This window comes from Lottia gigantea (genome assembly GCF_000327385.1).
Source record: "Lottia gigantea unplaced genomic scaffold LOTGIsca_1, whole genome shotgun sequence".
Classification (NCBI taxonomy): Eukaryota; Metazoa; Mollusca; class Gastropoda; family Lottiidae; genus Lottia; species Lottia gigantea.
Genome location: NW_008706746.1, coordinates 4,494,156 through 4,512,858, shown reverse-complemented (window position 1 = coordinate 4,512,858; position 18,703 = coordinate 4,494,156). Strand labels below are relative to the sequence as shown.

General features: G+C 31.2%; 1 protein-coding gene across 1 annotated transcript in view; it reads left to right on the top strand.

Moving 5' to 3' along the window:
• The window catches only part of LOTGIDRAFT_227981 (hypothetical protein), a gene marked incomplete at its 5' end in the record, with an annotated part of 40,116 nt that extends 26,324 nt beyond the window's left edge, over positions 1-13,792 (top strand). Inside the window, 23 exons of the mRNA XM_009045652.1 lie at positions 257-347; positions 680-796; positions 1,080-1,259; positions 1,559-1,713; positions 2,348-2,503; positions 2,767-2,918; positions 3,058-3,211; positions 3,428-3,552; positions 3,766-3,922; positions 4,131-4,278; positions 4,645-4,777; positions 6,042-6,168; positions 6,378-6,524; positions 6,959-7,098; positions 7,498-7,686; positions 7,999-8,087; positions 8,650-8,989; positions 10,083-10,269; positions 10,634-10,783; positions 11,766-11,919; positions 12,131-12,264; positions 12,738-12,960; positions 13,293-13,792. Of these exons, the coding sequence (XP_009043900.1) occupies positions 257-347; positions 680-796; positions 1,080-1,259; positions 1,559-1,713; positions 2,348-2,503; positions 2,767-2,918; positions 3,058-3,211; positions 3,428-3,552; positions 3,766-3,922; positions 4,131-4,278; positions 4,645-4,777; positions 6,042-6,168; positions 6,378-6,524; positions 6,959-7,098; positions 7,498-7,686; positions 7,999-8,087; positions 8,650-8,989; positions 10,083-10,269; positions 10,634-10,783; positions 11,766-11,919; positions 12,131-12,264; positions 12,738-12,960; positions 13,293-13,438 (3,594 nt within the window). The 3' untranslated portion in view covers positions 13,439-13,792. The remainder of the gene's footprint in view (positions 1-256; positions 348-679; positions 797-1,079; positions 1,260-1,558; positions 1,714-2,347; positions 2,504-2,766; positions 2,919-3,057; positions 3,212-3,427; positions 3,553-3,765; positions 3,923-4,130; positions 4,279-4,644; positions 4,778-6,041; positions 6,169-6,377; positions 6,525-6,958; positions 7,099-7,497; positions 7,687-7,998; positions 8,088-8,649; positions 8,990-10,082; positions 10,270-10,633; positions 10,784-11,765; positions 11,920-12,130; positions 12,265-12,737; positions 12,961-13,292) is intronic.
• Positions 13,793-18,703: the final 4,911 nt, after the last annotated feature.

Here is an 18,703-nt window from a genome sequence, read left to right as displayed (position 1 = left end):
TAGGCTATGTCACTTCACAAGTAACTGAATATTAAATAGCTATGATGATTATGTCTCAGAAGTTAGGATTAAAGTTTCATTTCTTGTTACACAAATAGAATAAGAATGTGTGTCAGTGATTCCAAATTTATCATATATAGTAGAAATCAAAAAAACATAAGAGGCAGCAAATGTTTTGCCCTTTGATTTTCGACTATTGGACAAAAATGTGCATATCATACAAGTTGATTTACCTGAGGTGTAAATTTGTTTGTAGGCCAATATTGATGGATTAAGGAATGATGTTAGAGAATCTAAAGAGAAAAGTCAAAGATTATTGGACACAGCTAGAATGTTACAAACTAGAGGTCAGTATGTTGCACTTGTTAGTTCATATAGAATTTTAATATTCCCTAGAAAATCATGACTTGTAATGTTTACTGTAACAAGTCAAATTTTGGTGCTAGCTTATCATCAAAGTTGAATTTGTATCTTTTGATCTCTCAATTTGTTTCCATGACAAGCTGCTGATATAGTTAAAGTCATATGTACAAATTTCACAGATGCTGAAGAAGATGCATAAAAGGAAGGCATAAGATCTTGTATTAATAATGTATGTGTTTTATTACTATATGTACTATTTGAGGTAGTTATTTATTGAATTAATAATAGTGTTGTTGTTATGTTGATGTTATTGTAGGTTTAGAAGATGGTTTACTATATGTACAATCTGATCTAAAAGATCTAATGATGAAACAACAATCTAATAGAGATATGTTAAATATGATTAATAGAGATATGGATAATCTACCTAAAGGTATAATTTACTTCATTCATTTGCTCTAAAATATACTTCTGGAACTGAGGAGCTTGGTGTATTGAATGAGTTTTATGGTACTTGCTGGTCTGGAGGTATGAGTTTCAATCATCACATGGATTGAGCACATTTGGATTTTTTACTTGGTGTTTAAGACAGATTCAGTTATTCATGACAGAGTGGTATTCATTTGAGACAGTAAATCAAGGCTGTAAGCAAGTTGCTGTTCGCGTTGTATATATCTTACGAGAGTTGATGTTGATGTCTTTATTGCTTTATTCAGGATTAAAGCGTAAGATAGATGAAGTTGGTTATAGAATAGCTAATATTGGTAATCGTGTGGATAGAACAGCTGATCAAGTTGGTGATACAGTAGATCGAATCAACAAAGAATTAGAACCAAAATTAGACAAGTTACGTGATATTGATATGAAAGCAATGATTAGTCATATACGTATTTCCAGTAAGTAAACTTAGAGCTTTTTGCCACTATATATTTAAAACAAAAATAATTTTATTTCTGAATTCTGATTTTTTTTTCCTGTAATTTTGAAAAAGATTTACAGTCATGAACATTTTCCCCTTTTTGTTTAATAAGAAATAGCAGCAGTAGAACATTTGTCTATATTTACTAGCAATAAAGGCATATTTTACTAGAAAATGAATGTTAAGATTAATATATGTTAAACTGCCCTGCCAAAAAAAAAAAACAAAAAAAAAACAAATGTAAATGCTATTTAGGGTTTATGTATACTTTTTTAGGTAAGAATGCATCAGAAAATGTGATAATTTTAAAGAATTTAACAGATATTGTTGGTAAACAATCACAAGCAGCTAAAAGATTAAATGCCGATGTTTCGGGAAAAATCATACGCTTAAAAGAAAAGATCAGATTGGCCAGAGAAAGAGCTAATAATGTAAGTATTTTGATTTATATATTGATTTTGATGCTATATGCAGACAGTTTTAATTGATGCTATATGCAGATAGTTTTAATTGATGCTATATGCAGATAGTTTGAATTGATTCTATATGCAGACAGTTTTAATTGATGCTATATGCAGATAGTTTTAATTGATGCTATATGCAGATAGTGTGAATTGATGCTATATGAGATAGTTTGAATTGATTCTATATGCAGACAGCTTTAATTGATGCTATATGCAGATAGTATGAATTGATGCTATATGCAGATAGTGTGAATTGATGCTATATGCAGATAGTCTGAATTGATGCTATATGCAGATAGTGTGAATTGATGCTATATACAGATAGTTTGAATTGATGCTATATGCAGATAGTTTGAATTGATTCTATATGCAGTTTTAATTGATGCTATATACAGATAGTTTGAATTGACGCTATATGCAGATAATTTGAATTGATGCAGATAGTTTGAATTGACGCTATATGCAGATAGTTTGAATTGATGCTTTATGCAGATAGTTTGAATTGATGCTTTATGCAGATAGTTTGAATTGATGCTTTATGCCTTCATTGATCATTAATTGTAAACAAACAGTTACTGATTTAGATATATTAATATTGCAGATGAAGCTGTCTCTAGCAGCTGATGGAGAATGTATGAGATCTTATAGATCTAAAGCTACACCAAGTACAGCCAATACAATTGACTTTGCCTTTAAACTTAATAAATCAGCTAAGAAAGAAGAGATGTTGTTGCTATTGGTCCAGAAATCACCCACGGTTAGTATCGCCCCAAAAAGATCAAAAGAAGTGTAGGACCGAAGGTTGAATATTTCATACTGGTGATTGTTACAGTACTGCCAAATATTTTTATTTAAAATTAAAGCTGCCAGTGGGCGTAGATTACTTATCTTGAGTAAATTATGTTATTTTCTGCAACATTTATTAAATTACTAAGTGTATGATATGAGCAAAATGACAGATAAAGATAAAGTTTCTGATTTGAGATGGTCCTAATGGATACATTTGACCTAAATTTTCAGGAATATATGGCAGTAGAAGTAAGAAATAAGCTGGTTTATTTCCGGTGGAATGTTGGAAGTGGAGAAGGTTTTGTTATACATGAACAACCAATTAACCTTATTACTGAGGAAACTGTAGAACAAGATCATTGGTATAGGGTTACTGCTAAAAGGTATGGTTCACAGAGTTCATATATCTAAGTCATTATGATAAGGAATGAAATTTAATCTGTCTTTGAAAATGATTTCCCATCATAATTTTAATGTTAAAATGCCATTTATTTAAATTTTTTAATGAATTTTCCTTTCTAGAATTGGTCGAATAGGATTACTCAAGGTTAAATCATTAGCTAGAGTAGCATCAGAAACAGATGAAAGAAATCGATCATCAGCCATTGGTTCATCTGTTCTGAAATTTGATTCCTCATCTGATGTATTTATAGCAGGAGCACCTGGTGCTTATAATGTAAGTCAATCAACCCTCTCTTGCTGCAACAAGCGTTGTTATTTATTAAGGATCATTAGAAAGCTTGTCCTTAAGTGAATTTTATAGATCAGATGCTATGATATTGTCTAAAATATAAATGATTCTGAATTGAAAGGATTCCATCACTGATTGTTCATGGCACACAACTGTACACACAAAATGAATGACTAGTTTTGAAATCTATTTTATTTCCAGCTACCTCAAAATGTAACACGCAATAAGTTTGTTGGTTGTATCGGTGATGTTAAAATAGACGATATTACTGTAGGGGTATTCAACTTTAAAACTAATCAAGATACTTGTGAAGCTTGTGTTGAAGTGTAAGTATTTATAGATAATGGTAGATTTTGTTCACATTAATCTTGTGGGTCAAAGAGGCTACCATAAAACTGCATTGAGTTAAAGGAATGTTGCAAAAAAAAAAAAAAAAAAAAAAAAAGGAAAATTGACCACTTAATATTCCTTTATAATTTGATAAATAATAATAAAAGGTTTCAAACTTTGGTTCATTCAAAACCTTTTCTCTTTTTTAGTCCAAGTGAGCCTGGAAGTTCCAACATTTATAATTTTGATGGTACTGGATATTCTGAGATGAAACGTGGAAGATACCATGCTGAAAAAATAGCTATTAGTTTCTCATTTAAAACATATTGGGAAAATTCTATTCTTCATTTCTCAGGAGATTCTATGGTAGGTACAATTATTTAGGATTTTGTTGTTTTTTAAATGTTTGTCAAACTTTCCTGTCAAATTTATATAAAGAACCTGTAAAGAATATACAAACTACATGTAGAATGTATAAACAGTAAGCCTACCACTACCTGTATAATAATAAATATATATATATACAGAATGCCTATTTTTTAAAAATGAAAAGTAATTTGAATGAAATTTTTAGGGTGACTTTATGTCTATAGAATTAGTAGATGGTAAAGTAGTATTACAGTATTATATGGGAGGTGTGAGTCTTGGTAAAGGACAAACCAAAAATACTTACAACACCAATAAGTGGGTCAAGGTTTATGTGGATAGAAAGAAATTACAAGGTATGTAAAAATTAACTATTTGGTTAGTATGGAATAAGGATAATACACAGTGGCGGAGTCAGGTTTACGTCCGAGCAGGGGGTGGGGGGCAAAATTTCTGAGGTTGTCCGAATTTCTAGTTATGAGATTTTACCTGAAAAACATGCCTTCGGGGCTGCAAAGGGCGGGCGGCTTCCCGCTCTACCCCGCCATTGGCTCTGCCACTGATAATACATGTATTTGCAAACATTTTCTGTCAGCATTACGCTGAACTGTACAGTTGATAGATTTGATTATTTTCACTAACGAAAGTTCATACATTTCATTATACTAGATGTCCTTTACCCTCTGTACAATGTCTTATGTAAATGCATTTTATTATTCCAGCCTTATTAACAGTTGATAATGAAAAGATATTTATAGATGCTAAACCTGGCTTAACTGGTCTGGATCTTAAAAACAGTCCAATGTATTTTGGTGGAATACCTAAAAGTTTGAGTATGACAAAATTCAATAAGATGTAAGTAACAAGAAATTCTACATCTACAATAGAAACAAATGTATCAGTTCTATTCTATATCTACAATAGAAATAAATGTATCAGTTCCATTCTACATCTACAATAGAAACAAATGTATCAGTTCTATTCTACATCTACAATAGAAACAAATGTATCAGTTGTATTCTATATCTACAATAGAAATAAATATATCAGTTCCATTCTACATCTACAATAGAAACAAATGTATCAGTTGTATTCTATATCTACAATAGAAATAAATATATCAGTTCCATTCTACATCTACAATAGAAACAAATGTATCAGTTCTATTCTACATCTACAATAGAAACAAATGTATCAGTTCTATTCTACATCTACAATAGAAACAAATGTATCAGTTCTATTCTACATCTACAATAGAAACAAATGTATCAGTTCTATTCTACATCTACAATAGAAACAAATGTATCAGTTCTATTCTACATCTACAATAGAAACAAATATCAGTTCTATTCTACATCTACAATAGAAACAAATGTATCAGTTCTATTCTACATCTACAATAGAAACAAATGTATCAGTTCTATTCTACATCTACAATAGAAACAAATGTATCAGTTCTATTCTACATCTACAATAGAAACAAATGTATCAGTTCTATTCTACATCTACAATAGAAACAAATGTATCAGTTCTATTCTACATCTACAATAGAAACAAATGTATCAGTTCTATTCTACATCTACAATAGAAACAAATGTATCAGTTCTATTCTACATCTACAATAGAAACAAATGTATCAGTTCTATTCTACATCTACAATAGAAACAAATGTATCAGTTCTATTCTACATCTACAATAGAAACAAATGTATCAGTTCTATTCTAGATCCACATTAGAAACAAATGTATCAGTTCTATTCTACATCTACAATAGAAACAAATGTATCAGTTCTATTCTACATCTACAATAGAAACAAATGTATCAGTTCTATTCTAGATCCACATTAGAAACAGATGTGGCAGTTCTATTCTAGATCCACATTAGAAACAGATGTGGCAGTTCTATTCTTGGGCAGTTCTAATCTAGGTCTACAATTGAAACAGATAAATCAGTTCTATTCTAGATCCACATTAGAAATAGATGTATCAGTTCTATTTTACATCTACAATAGAGAAAGATGTATAAGTTCTATTCTATTTCTAGAATAGAAACAGATGTATCAGTTCTATTTTAGATCTTCATTGTACAATAGAAACAGATTATTTTTATTCTATTCTAGATCTACAATAGAAACAGATGGATTATTAGGGTGTATGAAAGATGTATCAGTTGGACCTATCAGTGTAGATTTACAGAATTTATTTACTGGTAATTATGTTGGAATGTCTGCTGGTTGTAAAGACACTGTAAGTTGTTTTAATATTAGAAAGTAGTAAAAGGATGAGCAAGTAGTTATGGACTGTAAAGATGCAGACTGTAAAAATGTGTAGAAGAATATTGAGTTGTAAACATGTTTTATATGTTTTAAATGACATAGTATCAGTATATACTGAGAGAATGATGTGTAACTCTGCAATGCAATATAATAATATTGATAAATTTTGTTTTAATTCAGGGTGTAAGAACAGTTGGTTTCTATGGTAATGGTTTCTCTATGTATGAAGGTCAAAGTTTAAGCAGTGGTGAAACAGATATTTCAGTATCATTTGTTACCAAGCAACCAGAAGCATTATTATTATTATCAACAGACATACCTCAATCTGTAAGTATTTTTTGCTGACATTGTCATGGCATAGGTAGTCAACTAGCTAGTCAATCTTTCTGGTACTGTTATTTTAAAAAAAGAAACTCTTTATTATGTGTATTGAAAGGAAAAGGACGGATCTTTGGCTAATCTTTGTAACTATGAACTTTTTGCATTATCCAGGAAGGTGACTTGTTTCCGATTCTTCACTCAGGATTTTTTTGTTGGTCTGTATGTAGCCAGACATGATCTAAACCTGTGATTAGTGATTAAGCATTAGAAAAAGGAGACATTTGAAGCCATACCGGTATATCATTTATTTGTTCTTTGAAGCCCATAGGAAATTCTTGCTCCATTTTTCAAGACTAATCTATTGGTCGTCAAAGTTGACAAAATAATTTTGCCTCTTTTACCTTTTAATTTTTTCTCCAAATTTTTTTATTTGTTTTCAGAATTACTATTCTTTATCATTAAAAGATGGTTATGTTATAGCCCAGTTTACTGTAGATGCCTATGATCTCCAGTTAAAGAGTAACATAACATTTAATGATGGAGCTCTACATAATATTGGAATTATAAAAGATAACAAAAGGTAATTGGCATGATTTTCAAAAAAGCTTACTGTTAACATAAAAGAAAGAAATAAACAACTATATTTTACAAGGATAATAGCTTAGGTTCACAGTTAAGGATTCTTAAGGATCTGAGAATTGAACTCACAGCCGCCGTTTGCTCAACGTAACCAAGCAAATGACATCATGTTAAGAACCAATGCTCTAACCAACAATGCTATAGACCTCACATACATTTTTGTACCATATAAAATAACAATACTGATCATGCATCTCTTTAATGACTGTGGATAAGTTTGTTTTTGCTCTCAGGTCAGACTACAAAGACTGTATCTTAAAACACTACAATTTATCGCTCTGTATTTCATTATGAGTTGAAGGGTGAGCGTTGTCTTATCTCTTTTTAATTATATTTTTAGAGTTGCCCTAATGGTAGATGATAAAAAACACACTGAAGGTCGCTTACCAAGAGGTAGTGATCAGATACGTATTGATGCTGGTGGAAGTTTATATTTAGGTGGTACACCAACTGGCTTAACATTGGGTAGTAATGTACCAACTAAAATACCTCTAGATGGTTGTCTTAGTAATATTATTATTAATGGACGGTATGTAATCACTTTCATTGATTTCTTATTAGCAATGTTGATAAAAACTGATGTTTCTAAAAATTTTCTAAGCAATTCTGGTTGTTCTGGTCTGTGTATTGTGGTATAACTTGTATTTGTGCCTGTATATCATTGAAAGCAAAGGATAATTTATCTTCTTTGATGCATATTACATCAGTTAAAGGGCAGTTGTTAATCTGTTGTATGAAGAGCACATGATTATGTACTGCTGTTACATTCTTTTGTGGGCATTTGTTTATCAAATGAGTTTAACTGATTTCATGATCACATCATGAAATTTTGATATTTTAGTTTGATAGCTATAAATAATCCCAAACAGTACAGTCGAGCTGATATAGGTAGATGTAGGTTTGATGTTGTACCTCCAGTCAGACCCATAGGTAAGTTAGGATAGTCAGAAACATTCCACAGCCAGATAGAGTTAGTTATTAAATGAAATTCTTTTTTTTTCTAGTTTATGCTGGACATATTTACACTTTTATTCTTCTTTGTTCTTTGTGAGATGTTCTTTGTGTTATTTAAGAAGGATTAGATTCTATTTATTTACAAATGATGACTCTTTCTATAATATACAAATGATGACTCTTTATATAAAATACAAATGATGACTCTTTCTATAATATACAAATGATGACTCTTTATATAATATACAAATGATGACTCTTTCTATAATATACAAATGATGACTCTTTCTATAATATACAAATGATTAATCTTTCTATAATATACAAATGATGAATCTGTTAATTACAAATGATGACTCTTTCTCCGTTATTTATAGTAGCATGTGATGACTCTATTTATCATTTACATATAATGACTCATTCTGTTATTACATTCGACTATTTGGGTTTTTTAAATGGGACACTGCTTTGTATTAGGTAAAAAGGCCTTTGTCAATACAAAATACTCCAATATAAATGTTTTTCGTAATTTTTTTAGAACCAGAAGAGACTGGTACAAACAATGAATTTCCTTTCTTGGCAACCGAACCAGCCATTACTAATAGAAAACCTAATAAAAGGACTACAACCAAACCGATATTAACAACCAGACCAAGTCTGACTACAACAACCCGCAACCCAAGAAGAACTCCTGAAACTGACAAAACAACATCAGCTAATAAACTTGAAGTAACGACAACACCTTTTCCAGAAAGTACCACACCAACACTTTGTGGACAGAAACAAGACTATGGTTATCAGCAGGGTGGTTCCAGTTTTGGCAACACTAAAGCTAGTTTTGCACAAGTCAAAGTAAAGAGAAGAGATGTTTCCAAGAGGTAAGAGAGATTTTCATTACAGGTATAGCATTGTCACAAGTATATGGATACATTTGTCCAATAAGATATTTAATATCATTTCATTAAGCTGGAATCCAGTGAAGGCACAGGTCAGGGAATCAAAATTTTCTGAAATTGTTTAGAGTTTTGATTAGCCCATATGCAGTAGTAGAAATGTAAAGTTTTAGAAACCCAAGCAGCAATAACTTTAAGATTGCCTCTGAAATGAATTTGTATATCCAACATGGCTGGCAAACCAAAAAAGTGGCATCTTTTTTATCTTTTTTCCACGTTCCTGTTGCAGTTTCAAAGGTCCCAGGTAGGATTGTGATGCAGTACTTTCACTTTCATATTATTTAGTTCTTTGAGTATGCCATTTTGATATAGGATACCATTTCTTTCAGTTTTAAGCAATCCATTTTGAACATTTAGGAGCATTAGTCACCTGCCAGAAAGCTTTTTACAGAATCCAATATTTGCATGATTTATAAACACCTAAGATTTTGATATTATTCCTTGTTATGATGATTTTATTTTGACTATCTTTGATTGGAAACTTTCCTAACATATGCATGAAAATATTTTAATAGTCTTGTCATCTTTGGTACTTTATGTTTTAAGCACATTCATTTATATCCTTGATAGATACATGTACTACAGATGTCTGAGATCTCACAGACCCACTTTCTGTATAAAACACATATATGTACTTAAGATTGAATTCACCATTTACAGAAATATTATGTGGAGTGCTTTATGTTAATAAAATATCAAGGATACTGTGATAGTATGGATATATTTTTTTTTGGGAGGGGGGGGGGGGGGAATTGTGTAATTCTCTTAATATGATATGATTAAATCTAACACTTTTTAGATTGGACTCTAGGTTTGCTAGTCCTATTTAGATTGATAGGATATTTATTTTTTTATATTTAATCATAAACTAACTGGGCTTGTTTTTTCAAGAACAAAGGTAGCTAAAACCAATTCTTCTAGATGATATAAAGTTGTTTAAATTTGCTTTGAGTATGACTGGAATAACCTGAGTGTCATAAAAGCTTGTTTTACCAATTCATTATCTTTCTGTTTTCAGTTTTAACATATCATTTGAGTTTAGAACATACTATGAGAATGGATTATTTGCCTTTATAACCAATGGTGAGCAGTCTGACTACATAGCAGCACAGTTAAAATCAGGCTATTTAGAGATATCCTATATTAGAACAGTACCAACGACTACACAATCAAGACAAACATATAATGATGGACGCTGGCATTCAGTAAGTACTTTACCAGAATACAATATAAAAAGACTATTTAAATAAGTTTGATTTAGAATTTTTTTCATGTTATGATCCACCTTAATGGCATTATTGGTATTTATTAGGAGCTTATCAACTTTGCTGTACGTCAGGAGTTAAACCTCTTCATATTTTGACAGAGTACCTTCATTTTTCATGTTTTCCTCCATAACTTTAACCCATAAACACTGGGTGTAAGCAGAATAAAACATCATATACCCTGAAAGTAATATGATGTAACTGGCTATGGTTATGTCTGTTTCATCAGCTAGATATTACATATTTGTGTGGCTGGTAGAGCTGCTGAACTGTTGAAAGGGTTAATGATAAAATTTAATTCCAGGTAAGAATAACTAAAGAAAGAAAAGATCTGATGTATATAATAGATAATAGAGAGACTAAAAGAACTAGAATTAGAGCTAAGTTAGATATTGATGCACCTATTTATATTGGTGGGTTACCAAATAATTTTGACCTCAAAACAGATCAAGTGGTAAGTAATGATTTCACATGAGAGTTTTGTAATGCTCAGTTCACACCAGCGGCGCTTTGATCGCGCTTTAAAGCGGCGTACAAAGCGGTACCAAAGCGTAACAAAGTTCGACTAAAGCGCCAGGGTCGTAATAGATCGTTGGAAAGCTTTAAGCAAAGCTGGATATTCGGCAAGAGCGCCAAAAAAATATTAAACTGTTTAAAAATTTTGGGCGCTCTGTCACGAATTGATTAAAGCGCCTGTCACGAATTGATTAAAGCGCAGAGAACGTATCAAAGCTTAACAAAGCGTAACAAAGTTCAGCAAAGCTTGACGTAAAGCGTAGGAAAGCTTAACTGAGCTTTATTCAAAGCGGGGACCCCAGTCTTCACGGTCTGTCACCATTTGATCAAAAGCGGCATGAAATCGGCCATTTCGAAATTATCCAATGCGTAACAAAGCTTAACAATGCACAACAGAGCTTGATAATCGTATCAGAGCGTGATTTAAAGCGTCATAACCGCATCAAAGCTTAATAAAGCTTATCAAAGCGTGATTTAAAGCGTAACAAGGCCTGGTCAAATCGGGAAATAATTCGTCCCCAAAGCGTAACCAATTCGTATCAGAGCTTATCAGATCGTAACATTACTAAGGAGATCGTGATATTTTTAGAAAAGTAAACAAAAAATGATGGCGCTTTGCTCGCCGATTTAAAGCGCAGCATTCGCCGTTGGTGTGAACTAGGCATAATAGAATTTTGTAAGTCGAATCACTTAACAAGAATCATTAAGGATTTGTTAAAAAAAAAAGAGTTTGTAAATCTTAGCCATATAATTAAGCTGCATTTTAAATGATATTAAATGGACATCAAATTTCTTTATTTTTTCTAAACAGTTAAAAATTTGGATGCTCGACATTTGAATCCAAATTGTTATCTTTGTAAACTATGGATGTTTTTTGCTAATTATATCAGTATAATATATTGTTAATATTTATTCACCAGGTAAGAAACAGTATACGAGGTTGTGTTAAAAATGTGTATATTAATAAAGATTTAATAGATTTATCTGATACTAAAATAATCAGTGGTGTTGGTCAGTGTTATAAAGATGTTGAAAGAGGAGCGTATTTCTCTAGAAGTTCATGGGGAGCTTACAGTAAGTATATTGCAAACAACAAAAGATGAATTTTGGCTTCGGCCTATACTCTTGTACATAGTGATGAGATTCTGGTATTCATGAAAGCACTGGCCAAGGTCCTGGTGCAGATCAACACTTTTTACAATGTACTTATTGAAGGATGTACAGAAGAGCTCATCTTCTGTTGTCAGTACATGCTTTTGTACAATTAAAGAAGTAAATATTACAGGAAAGAATGTACGAGTAACTAAAGATTGGAGTATAGAACTATCATTCCGTACCGGTGATAAAGATGGTATTATTATAACTAGTAGTAGTGATGATGGTCAGTCAGCACTAGCTGTAGAATTAGTCAATGGTCAGGTAAGTCTAGTACTATATAGGTTAAATATATAAATATGTTTTGAGATTCACGCAGAACTGAAGCTAATTGTAAATATATTAGTCTAAGAAAATAAGGATTTGAAAAGATTTAGGGGCATTTGGGACACTGTTAGAATCTGAAGAATCTTCTAAATTTTTCAGTCAGATGACTGATGGTTCTTGTTATTCCACTAAAACTAATAGTAAAGGCTGTAAGTTATAATTTTTTGTGATATTTACTGTATAAAGTAGTTTAATTGGAACTGCAAGACCCACAAAACATCTGACTGAAAAATTTAGATAACTTGTTTACAATCTCAATAACTTGTTAAGTTATTAGCTGTATAACAGCAGAACCAATGGTTGAATTAACAGCAAGGAAAGAAATTTCTCTTTTTTAGAATATGAATTGAGAATTTCTTGATCAGAGCAGATATTATCTATGATGATTTCATGTTCATTTTCATTTTCAGGTGCAATTTACAGTTAAAAATGGAGCCAAGATATTTAGAGCTAAATCTGAAATTGACACCAGATTTAAATACTGTGATGTTAATTGGCATATGGTAAAAGCTAGAATATTGGGTAATGTTATAGGGCTATCAATAGACAATGAAGAAGAGGTTCTCAGTAATAGTCCTGGACAGTTTGAATATATGGAAACTGAAACTCCACTTTTTATAGGTGGCACACAATGTGAGTGTAATATTTGTTTCACAAAGGCAATCTTATAATCTGGTCTCGAAGAACTGTAAATATCAAACTGAAAATATAGTGGAAATGGAAAAATGACTTACAAGGGCAAAAAAAACTCCTTACAACTTCTTAAACCTGCTTAAAACCCTTGCTGATGACACATCTTTGGAATACAAAATTCATATAAGGAAGGAATATAGTTCTGGAATAAGTAAATAGCATTCCAATAAAGGACTTTGGACATATCAGCAAATCATAGAAATATGATGTAAAAAAGTATTCTATTAATGTTGAATTTGATCACTGAAAAAAACTAATTATATTTTTTTCAGTTGCATTTAAAGATCAAGCAGCCACTAGTGTAAATGCAGGATTTATGGGGTGTATTAGAGACATCAAAATCAAAAATAAACCTTTAGATTGGTATGATTTGGTGGAATTTGGTAGTGTACGCAGAACAGCTTGTCCTATATTTTAGATTTACTGAAAAGAAAAGCAGTTCAGATTCAAGTTTAAAATCATTCATGGATAACAGATCGTAGATAAGACTGTGAATTTAAGATCATGTGAGATTTAGGTGAAAGTTTTAAATTGACAAGAGTTTATTTTAGATTCTTACAATCAGATTCAAACTCAAGTCTTAGTTATATAACCTTCTGAAAAAACAATTTTGATATTTTAATCAGATTATGACAAATCTATTATGACAGTAGACAAAAATTTTTTACTAAAATTAAAATTGGCAAATGATTTTAAGATGAAATTAAAGGTTTTAATCTTGGTGCTTTGAAAGGATTAAAGGTTAGTTTTGAAATATATTTGTTTGTTGGTTATTGTTCAGAAATTTATGTTTGCGGACAAAATTATTTCTCAGGGAAATATAAAACAAAAGCCTTTTTACAATCATAAATAAAATCAACATCCCATAGTACTTACAAGCAACTGCTATTTAATATTTAGATGAAACCAGATTTTAAATCCTTCTAAATTTTGATGTGATCTATTATTTCAAGAATAAATATACCTCATTGAATAATCAAAGACAGAATAAGATAGAATAGATAAATACCCCTTTTGCACTGCACAACTGAATTATTGAATTCGGTTATAACCGAATAGAAAAATCCGATTCAGTTCGGTTCGATTTGGTTCGGGTTGCTTTTGTCCTGCAATCCTATCTGGATAGCCGCTATCTGGATAACTTTTTATTTTTAGTAACACATCATGTCCCGTGACAAAACATTAAAAACAAATATGGACGCTGGCAATTATAATTGGAGCAAAGACGAAATTCGCTGCATGCTCGCTGTCTGGGGCGATACTAAAATTCAAGATGAATTAGATGGCATGAAGAGGAATAAACATGTTTTTTCAACTATTGCCAACTCAGATTAATAATGCCAGCTTGCACCCACAGTTGACGGGACTGAAATTCCTTATTTATAAATAAAAAATATGAAAATAAAAACAAAAGCATTTTCTGTTTCCTCTTCCGATATATATTCATTCTTTTCCTAGACAATTCGTGTACTTTATTAATCCTGTCAAATATCATTATAACGTCCCCGCCAACAGGAGCCATTTTGAAGTGCTTATACACGTGACACCCCACGTGATAAACTTATCCGGATAACTTCTTGTTTGGTTTCGCACTGCCACTTATCTGGATCGTATCCAGACAAAATCCACCTCTTGAGTTAGATTTTTCTATCTGGATAACTTCTGGTTATAACCGAATAAGTTTTTTTTGCCAGTGCGAAAACAACCGGAAGTTATTCGGATAGAACTGGATAGAACCGAATTACTTTTGCAGTGCGAAAGGGGTATTATTGTTAATTGTTTTATACTATAGAGCAGAATGAAATAGTGAAATAAATGAAACAAGGTGAATATGTATGTTAAGATCCATCGTTTAGAAACATCACAAATAATACAGACAAATAATTCAGACTTTCAAAAACCAAGCAAAAGACATACATACCCTTGATCAAAGTAAAACGTGTTAAACAGAAAAGCTTTCCATCATCAATTCCTTTAACAACACTTTTTTAAAAATGAACAAGGATCCAAACTTATCTCGAGGTACAGACATAGGGACATAGACTGAAATAGATCAATTTTTTGAAGATCACACAGCATGAAACTCTGAGTAACAACATGTTTCAGGTTCTGTTTTAATATTTCTATATTGCTCTACAATTGATGTATTGAGCAGTATATAGTGAAGATATTTGTTATTATTGAGTTAACCTATTATTCAACAAAAAGGGGAACTATTATTTAAAATTTAATTAAATTATATGTGCTATTTAAAGGTTATAAATATCTTGCCCAATATATCATCAAATAACATAATCAAATTTTAGAATCTTAAACTAGGGGTTAGAAATTTAGACCCCTAGATTAATTAATAATTTGTTAATGATAATTTGTTGTTGAAGCACACTTAAAGATGGATTCCCTTATTTTCATTTATGATTGGTTAAAACTCTTAATTATATGCAATAAGAACATAATGATATGATGAAGAATACATGATAATTCATTAGAAACACCATTTAATGAAAAAGTTTGCTTAATTTGTCAATAACGAAACCCATCTTTAAATGCATTACAAATGTCTGTTTATAAGAAATTTGTTCACAATCTCAAAATATGAAGATGAGAAGTCTATTTTCTATAAATAGTAATTGATTTGTGAACACAGCTGTATTTGTAAAATTATCACATTTGTGTTTTAAAGGCTTCTACATATTATTGTGTTTATTTTTCTATATATTATATTTATATATAGCATTATTTATGACAAATTGTACTTTTTATACTGAAATTTGTTACGTGTATACATTGTTTATTAGTTTCAGTTACATATGAATATCAGTTTTAAACTTAAAGTATTTTTTCTTATATTTTAGTAAGCCCATCTGAAAAAGTTCAAAACAAAAACTTAACTGTAAAAATTATTTATACTAGTAATTGTCAAAGATACAGTCAAACCTGTACAATTGGTCACCTATTATCCTTCAAACAATACAAAGAATTTCTTGTGACAGTTACAGTAAGTCCATCTCTAATTGATTGAGATTGTTCTATATACATGTACTTTATTTGGTATTCTCTAAGATTAGTCATAAAGACCACTGGACAAAGCGCATAGCATTTTTATTATCAACCAACTTACAAAATAGAGATTATATTAGATTTAATAATTTAAAAAAGGCTGCTGTGAATAAGGCTTTGAATTATTTATATAATGTGAAATTCCTTCAGGTAACTGAAATTATATTATGAGACATTTTACCATGTTCAAGTTTAGAACACACCTTATTACTTAGTGTAAGTATATGAAAAAGTCAGCAACATTGTCAATCATTATTTTGATTTAACGAAACTTAGAGCTCCATATTGCATATCTGAAATTAGTTGTTTGATAAAACAGCAAAATGAATTGTTCTATTTACATATTTTAACTACATTTTGTTTATTTTAACAATGATTGTGCCATATCATTTTTAAATTTCGAAAGTGATGTCGAAAGAGTGGCATAAAGTTCATTATTTCGTGTTCAGTTATTTGCTTTTAAACATATGTATGTATCACTATATTATGTGTCAGTATCTTTAACAATGTTTCTCTATTTTGATCAAATAATATTTTTCTACCTCAATCTGGATATACAAGTGTGTAGTTGTTTAGAAAAAGGCAAATTAGAATTAGTTTATAAATTTTGAAAGAGAGATACAGTCTAAAATCTATTTAAGCATATAAAGGATTATAATCTTTAATGTAAATTGTTTATATATGCGTTCATGCTGTAGACTCAGGCTGTATGTGTAAGTGAAACTGAACTGTTTATTTTCTCTTCAATAGTTAGGCATAATGAGTCTAGTCTGGACCTTTTTGACTTTTGCCTTGTCTTGAAATTTATGGCTATTATTTTTACTGTTATATCTTTACTTCTTGTAATAAATTTCTCACTTTTCAAACAAAAGTAATATATCTTTCATAAATTTAGAAGCCAAAAATATATTGATCTGCATAAAAAAATCCTATTTTTATGATATTGGATTTAAAAACTGTCTGTCTTTTGTCTATAAATTTCCTGTTAAAATTGAAAATACATCAAAGTTGAACCCTACTTTAATCAAAAAAGACGCAAGGAAATACAAACAACTTGTATTTAAAAACTGTTCATATAAACTTATTTTGAAATGAAATATGTATATTTAGAAGTGTTGTGTAGTGTTCAATCAATGCATAATGTATATTTTTGTAGTATCTGAAAGTATTAGTTTATTATCATTGTACTGTATATCATTATTAATATTTCATTATTATTATTAAATACCATATCTAAATATATTATTGAATCTTTTTAAATATTAACTAGAGTCTAGTCCCCTCAGAATAGTACCTTTCTTCTGAGAAATTTCAAATATGATTTTTATACGTTTACCCAAAAATTATGTGTTAGAGTTATATAACACTATGGTCAGAATGCACCTATTTTTCAAGCCCCTTTATGGGAGGCTTACGACTGTCGCGTTGCTGCATTGAGAATCTCAACGCCAAAAGCTTTCCCCTCATTAATCAGTCTGTCCCCTATTTGTAACACCAAGACACCCTCAGTTTGACAGGTTTTTTTTTCAATTTGAAAGCACATTTACATCACATCACTATAGTGACGGATGCCCAATGATTTACTGAATGATGAAGTAGCCCACTTGGGAATTCCAATTTTTCTTAGTCTTTTGGGGTACGTTTTATGTTTCAGCGCTGTAATTATTTTGTTGTTCTTCTCTGGACATTCTCAACAGTTGTGATGTCTTTGTTGTTTATTAGATGCCAACGGTGACTTCATATTGCAAATGAGGGCGTATCAGTGGCACAAGCATCTCATGGTTGATGGTTGTGCGTTCCCTTTTTAAAAACCTGCAGCTATTTGAACACTGAATATAAGATTGTCTTGAAATATTATTCTCAGGTTCTTCTGAATCTTGCTTTAGTGGTACAGGGTTGATGATATCTGTAGTACTGGTGGTAAATGTCGTTAAATGTGTAGGGAATTGCACTTTTCGAGATTAAAATTCATTTGCCATCTTCGTGTCCATACCATCAAAGTGCCTAAGTCATGCTGCAGGTATGTGTGGTAACTTCCAATCAGCAAAGAGTTGGTGAATGACTGTACAGCGTCAGGGATGTTATTTATAAAAATCAGGAAGACAACCGGACCTAGGACACTGCCTTGAGGTACTCCGCCTCCGACCTTCATCCAAGATGAGTTATTTTTGTTCAGTTAAGAAGCTCTCGATCCATTTCAGCAGTGGGTCAGAGATTCAATGGGCGCGGAGTTTCATAAGAAGTCTTTTGTGATGCACTTTGTTAAAGGCTCTTTGGAAATCTAGGTAGATTATGTTCACAGGATTAGCTTCATCAATTGACTCGATCAGAAAGTCCAATACTTCTAAGAGTTGAGTAACTGTAGAGTGTCTTGATCTAAATCCATATTGATGTTTGGTAAGAAGACTGATTGCTTTCAAGGTGGTGCATTATGGTGTCTCTTGGAATGGATTCCTTAGTCATTATTATGCTGGTAAGGCTTATGAGACAGTAGTAGCTGGTTTTGTTTTCGAACCTTTCTTAAATATTGGTGTGGTATTGGCCTTTTTCCAGTTTGTAGGCAGTGATTGTTGAAAAAGGGTAGTTAAGGGTGCAGCAAATTCGTTGCTGAGCTTCCTGGGAT